The 6746-nt window shown below is 40.5% G+C and overlaps 1 protein-coding gene across 1 annotated transcript; it reads left to right on the plus strand.

The window, feature by feature from the left end:
- The first annotated feature begins 351 nt into the window (after positions 1-351).
- Positions 352-4294, plus strand: dynll2a (dynein, light chain, LC8-type 2a). The gene is made up of 3 exons (XM_040129901.1): positions 352-456; positions 1009-1179; positions 2399-4294. Exons 2-3 carry the CDS (start codon positions 1048-1050, stop codon positions 2534-2536), a joined length of 270 nt encoding a protein of 89 aa, XP_039985835.1. The 5' UTR covers positions 352-456; positions 1009-1047; the 3' UTR covers positions 2537-4294.
- Positions 4295-6746: the final 2452 nt, after the last annotated feature.

Genomic DNA, 6746 nt, shown 5'->3' on the forward strand with positions numbered 1-6746 from the left:
GGATCCAAAGCTCCAGCGTACATCAGCTGTGACGGCGACCGATGGGGGGGAAAAAAAAAATCCCCTGTGCTCACAGCCAACTGATACCTACCTGCAAGCCAAGGTCTCGTTTCCCTCCCCCCCCCCAGTCGGTGGTGTGTACTGTGAATGATGCATTGTGGGATGAAATAAGATGCCGGCAGACCGGAGCCGGAGAAAAACGCTTGCCGCACGCGGGGAGGCTGCCGCCCAGCCAATGGCAGGGCTGCAGCCGGCAGCAGAGGGGCGGGGAGCTGCCGGAGAGAGCGCAGCGAGAGAGCCAACCTACCTACATGCTTATTGTGTAAATCTTTAAAAAGCAATTAGCCGCAGCATCATCTAAACGTCCCCCCCCCTCACCACCACCACCACCACCACCCTCTGGCTGGGCGAAACTTATTTTTTGCAAGGCAGTGTTTCCGGGCGGCTGAAGTGAGGGTGAGTTGTAGATTTCTTCATCTGAAAAAGCTTGACTTGCACGTCTTGACATATGTCTGATTCCAGGTTCTCCCGGGATGCTCGAGCTTTTACTGTACGTCTCAGTTCATTCCGGCCGCTGAGACATGTAGACTGCGCTGGCACAGTTAACAGATGCTGGATCTTTGCCCCGAGCTGATTATTAACCAGATATATTTTGCTACTTTTAGTCTCCTGATGCAGAAGCTGCTTTTTTTTGTTTTTTTTTTTTCTTTTATCGGAAAGTGATTTTAGCCAAGTAATTTAACTCCACCTGTATCAAGTTTCGCGGCCAATCTTTGCGACGCTCGAGTCGTCGTCTAGTCCCGAACGCGAACTCGAATACACGAGCATAAGTTGCGATTGTGAATCAGTGCGAACGGTGGAAAAACGCCGTGCCAGGTGGACGGTCTGTGTCCGACTGGATGCTTGCGATGATCCCGCCTGGCCTAAACCGTCCCCACCGCCACGTGCGGCGCTGATTTTCAGTGCGGGTACGCCTGAGTGAACGCGCGCCGTCCTTCCTTTCCCCAGGCAGGCACTCGTCCACCGTCGCCATCCCCATCCTCAACCATGACGGACAGGAAAGCCGTGATCAAGAACGCCGACATGTCCGAGGACATGCAGCAGGACGCCGTGGACTGTGCCACCCAGGCCATGGAGAAGTACAACATAGAGAAGGACATCGCGGCTTACATCAAGAAGGTGAGACGGGACGGAGGCACGGATGCGTCCAAGCAGAGCTCCGTGGGCTTGCATCAGCGCCACCACGATCTGCGAATTCAGAGCCGTTTTTATCCTCAGATCTATTTTTGGTCAGTGTGGAGAGGAGGCTTTTAGGAAGCCAGGATGATTTATTTCTTTATTTCTTTCTTTCTTTATTTTTTGGGCACTGTGAGTCCAGCAGTCCATCAGTCCCCCTAAAGCACCACCATGCTTGTAAACATTCTGACACCAACAGCAAGGTCTCCACTATTTGAAATTTTCCAATGTAATATACACTGGTTTCCCAGCAAGAGGGTCGAAAATCGGGCAATCACATTTTACTTGTAAAGCGCCCTCCATTAGTTCGTGCTGTTCACAGGGCCGAGAGGTTCAACGATTAGAGTACAAGTACACACAAAAAGTAAGAATGATAAAAGTTCAATAATGACAGCAAGCAGAAAAGATAAAAGATGAAGAGGAAAGAAAATGAATTAAAAACGCATTAAAAACACTTTAAACGTGGGAAAATTAATAAAAACATTGAATAAATAAAACATTTATCAAACACCAACTGAAACTTTATCCTGGGAGCGGTACAGTTTTATCTTATTTATTCATAATATGTTTATTTACGTAAATATTTATACTATCTATTTAAAAGTAGTTAAATCTAAGTGTAGCGAATCCAAAAATACTATAATCAACCTAGAAAATACCACTCGTGTAAGTTTTTAACTCCACGGCGTTTGCTATTAACTGCAGAACTGCCCCAGGTTGCTAAGAACCCCCAAATTCCTAAGGGCTAGAGCTGAAATGATTAGTCGGTTAATCAATCAGCGGAAAATTATCAGCAGCTTTTTGGATATTTGATGAATAATTTCAGTCATTTTCGAGGCAAAAATACCCAAAAAAGGTTGTTGGTCGAAGAACACGAGCAGTTTGAAGATTTCACCTTGGGCTCTGGGAATTTATAATGGGCAATTTCCACTATCCTCTGACATTTTATATCTGAAATAATGAATTTATGAATTGAGGAAATAACCAATAGCTTAATAGGTAATGAAAATAACATCTAGATGACACATCCTCCGTATCCTCAATGGTAGCTATGGCCTTGGTCAACGTATGTAAGGCAGGATTTGTAAATTGCAGCCACCGGTTTTGGATTTTTGATTTTGTGTTGATTCATTTTCTTCCTCTGACCTTTTTTTTTTTTCAGGAGTTTGACAAGAAGTACAACCCCACCTGGCACTGCATCGTCGGGAGGAACTTCGGCAGCTACGTCACCCACGAGACAAAGCATTTCATTTACTTCTACTTGGGCCAAGTGGCCATCTTGCTCTTCAAGTCTGGCTGAGAAGTTTCTTATGGGTGTTTAGGAGTTTTTCTCCCCGAGCCTAAAGAGGAAATGCACTGGTGGCTGATGTCTCCCATACACTAATAATGACATACCATAACGATGCAAAACCGGCCGTGCGCAATTGCATGGACTATACACTATTTAATATGTATGTTACAGTAAGTTTACTTTTTGATAGTCGCCATTTGAAGGCAACTGAAGTAGTTTTTGTTGATGCTGTTAAATTATAGGTTGTAAAAGATTTCAACTTGGCCCCTTGATTGTATGACAAAGGAAAGCTGTAGAATGTAGTGGTGCATCTGCTTTCCCTCACAAGTGGCACTGCCAGGCCCTGTTAAGAGACTCCGTCTCTCGGTTTAGATGGTAAAATCATACTGCGTGCAAGTGTTTTAACAATTAATTATCAAGATTTTAACCTGTGATCATGAAAAGAGGTTAATGGGGCAAAACTGTCAGGCGCTATTCACATGGCGAGTTGGTGACTTCCCAGCGAGAACATTAACGTTAACCCGGCAGCATGAGTACCATTTATTACGGCTGTCTTACTAATTTAAAGGAATTATGTTGTCTGGAGATGCATATACAAAAACTTTTATTATTTTCAATTTGGATTTAAAGCAAATCCCCAACAGAAGTGAATTTTTTTAGCAGCAGCTTTCAGAAAAGATGTCACAACATCCAACACGTGACATTTTGGAACCAACACGAGCCACTGCAAGCATTTCCAGGGATGTTTTGTTTGTTTAAATTTTCACTGTGAAGAATGACAGAGTAAATAAAGCTCACGTACACAGACCTTAGCCTGTAATGTCTCTACAGACCGGTTACGAAAATCTCCCAACTCACCTACATAGATTTCAGTCTTATAATCCTGTGTTTCTGCATGTTTGGAGGATAATAACCACAATTTCTTTAACTGTCAGACACAAACAAAAGCTCATCTTGGAAGCTAAATAATGCAAATTATTTAGCTCTCACTTTTTTTAGCTTTCACTTTTTGACTATGTAGATATTGGACTGAGCCGATGTGTGTCCTGTCCCAGTAATTGCTCTAAAGCAGCGTTTAGGAAGGTGATTTAGATAGAAAACATCTTCAGTCAACTCTACCAAGGCTACCAACACCCCTGTGTTTCAGATGAGTGTGTCGTCTTATGTGGCTTGTGATTCTTTCAAGTTGCATTATCCCCAACCTTTATTTCTGCATTGCCAGTGTACTGCCAGACCTACAAGAAAGACAAAGCATGTGGTGTTGGGACTTCCTGAATCAACCGCAAGAAGGTATAACTCTTGTCTAGAACACTGTTTTGGGGTTTTCATTTTTTTATGTCAGTATAATTAGTTTGAAATGGCAATGCACAGTGTCTGGATGTTGATGAAATGTGTACATTGGGAGGGCAGATTGGAGAGATTTAGTCCATGGAATTGGATAACACCACACATTTCTCGCTGCGGGTTTAATCAGTTGCTCTCCCCCATATTCCAGCTATGGGTGAAATGTGTATCTCTCAAGTGTTAGCTTGGATTGTTTTTAAGGGATGTCTTCCTAACTATTGTTAACGTAACCTGATTTAGTATTGTTTTCCTCTGGCATGTGTTTTTGCTGTGTATATGTAGGAGCCGTTCCAATGCTGTTAAATTTGCACAAAACGTGTGCCTGTCATTGCTCTCAACTGTAACCGGCTTGAGTACAATTGCACTTCATTAAAATTATCCAGTAGGTTGCTACAGAACCAAAATCGTATAAACGCGATAAAATAAAAACTAATTGTTGACTTATGTACACTATGGCCTTTTATTTTGTCATTACTCCTTTTTGCTTCACACATTGATTGATTAGTTGATGCACAGAAAATAAATCTTCAATGCCTTAGAGAACTAAATATTAATTCAAAGGAAATATTTCGACATTTTGGGAAATTCACTTGTTTACTTTCTTGCCAAAAGAAAAAAAGATTTATGTTACTCTCATGCCTGTACAGTAAGTAGAAAGCCACTGCTAGCAGTCAGTTAGCTTTGTTTAGCATAAAAACCGGCTCAGTCCAAAGGTAAAAAGGTGTCTTGAAATTTTTTTTTTTGTATAGATTAAACGAGATGTTAATTAGTGAGCTTTAAAGGTGCTGGAGGGTGAATTTTTTTTAACCTTTTGGTCAGAACCAGGCTAGCCTTTTCCCCTTGTTTCCAGTCTTTATGCTAAGCTAAGCTAACGAGTAGCTGGCTGTAGCTTTGTATTTGAAGGAATAGTTGGCTAATTTGGGAAACACCCTTGTTTGCTTTCTCACCAACAGTCAAGTATATAGATTGATATCACCTCTCCTATCTGTCCATTAAATATGACACTACTGCCAGCAGCTGGCTAACTTAGCTTAACATAAAGACTAGAAATCGGGAAACCGCTAGTCTGGCTCTGTTCACAGGTAACCAAATTTTGCCTGCCATCACTAATGAACGTATTTGTATATTTCTAGCTGTTTCAAGACTTTGTGCTAAGCTAAGCTAACAAGCTGCTGGAACTACCTTCATATTAAACATAGAAAGATGAGAGTGGTGTCAATCTTGTCGTCTAATTCTGTACATTGTAAATACGGTTTATTTTAAAAAAAGAACCATGTTGCTTTTGTGCTTCTAGTTGTACAGTTGCATTATGTGACAAAGCTGTAGGAAAAACACAAGAAAATATAGCAAAGAAGCCAATTCTACGGTAAATCACAGCACAACAGACAACAGAATGAGGTAACAGAAATACATACAGTGTGAGCTGACAGAGCAAGATGGCTAACAGAGAAGAACACACTACGTAGGTGTCAGTATCTGTGCATTAAAGCTGCATGGCACACAACTCAGGCTCAAATGGTCTTGTGTGAAAACCAGGCCATAGCAACAATTGTGAGACCTTCACTCAGAGATGAGGAGCACCAACCACGCAACTGTGACATCAGTCGCCGTAGCGTTGTGTTGCTCACCCATATGGCTCCCTAAGGCACAACGTCACTCATCTGTGGGATACACTGATGCTGCATTCAAGTCATGTCAGATTCACCATGAAAATAAATTCTTGTAAGATTCCTTTTTTTTAGATTCTCAGTAATTTCTTAAAAGGACACCTCTTTTAAATGTTGTTTCCTGGAAACTTTCTTTACAACTTCCCTAAAAGTTAACTGGTATTTAGCTTTAAATTATTAGGATATTTCCAAGAAAGGCCTATGCAGTTTGGTACTAATTACATGGGAAACTGAGAAAGTTTTTGTTACTACAGTTATTTGTTATATTTGAGTTAAGAATTTACATAGTGGCTGAGAGAAAAATAGTTCATTAACAGACATCAATATCCACTGCAGTTTCCTAGAAAGAATAACAAAACTTCTTAATTTGGATTCATCATGACTTTGAACTTCCATACCTCATAGATCTGCTTGCTAATCAATTAAGTGATGTTTAAGCTGCATGTTGGTTGAATTGCGTTCTTACCTGTAGTTTTCAGAAGTTCCTTAGTTTTGTGTTTCTAACTGATATGATGATCAACATATAAAACACACCGCATGCTATAATAGTTCAATGACTCAGCAGTTATACTTACAAACATATTTCTACCTCATTTCCACAGACTGGACCAATAAAATAACATTTTCTGTCTAATTAAGAATTTTTGTTTGTGTTTCTAGGAAACTCCAATGGATATTGACATCTGTTTATGAAATTGTTTTTGACTCATCTAATACATAATTTACTAGTTTAATATAACAAGTTATAACTGTAGCAACTAACGCTTTCTCCATTTCCACTATACTGAGTACCAAACTGTAGTTTTTTGGGGGGGAAAGTTTCTAGGAATTTGCAGCTTAAATACCTGTTACCATTTGGGAAATTCTGAGGAAAGGTCCCAGGAAATAAGCTGGAAAATACAAAACACGTAAAATAAAAATGATTCTTTACTAACTGAGTTTCCTACTGAAATCTGCACAAACAAGAGCATGCAGAGTTGGCAGAGCTGAGGAAGCCGACAAATTAAAGGACAAGTGACGAATGAAAAATTTCTAGAGACAGACTGAGGTCAAAGTGGATGAAATAAATTACTCTGGACTTAACTGGGACACTTTGCCTAAATATTAAAAAACAAGTGTCATTTCTTCATACTTTTGAAGTTTAAAAACTCCTTTTTTACCCTTTAATGTGTTGGGATTCACTTGCAGCCCCCCTTAGTCAGTGAGAA

The sequence above is a fragment of the Xiphias gladius genome, chromosome 7, assembly GCF_016859285.1.
Source record: "Xiphias gladius isolate SHS-SW01 ecotype Sanya breed wild chromosome 7, ASM1685928v1, whole genome shotgun sequence".
NCBI classification, from domain to species: Eukaryota; Metazoa; Chordata; class Actinopteri; order Istiophoriformes; family Xiphiidae; genus Xiphias; species Xiphias gladius.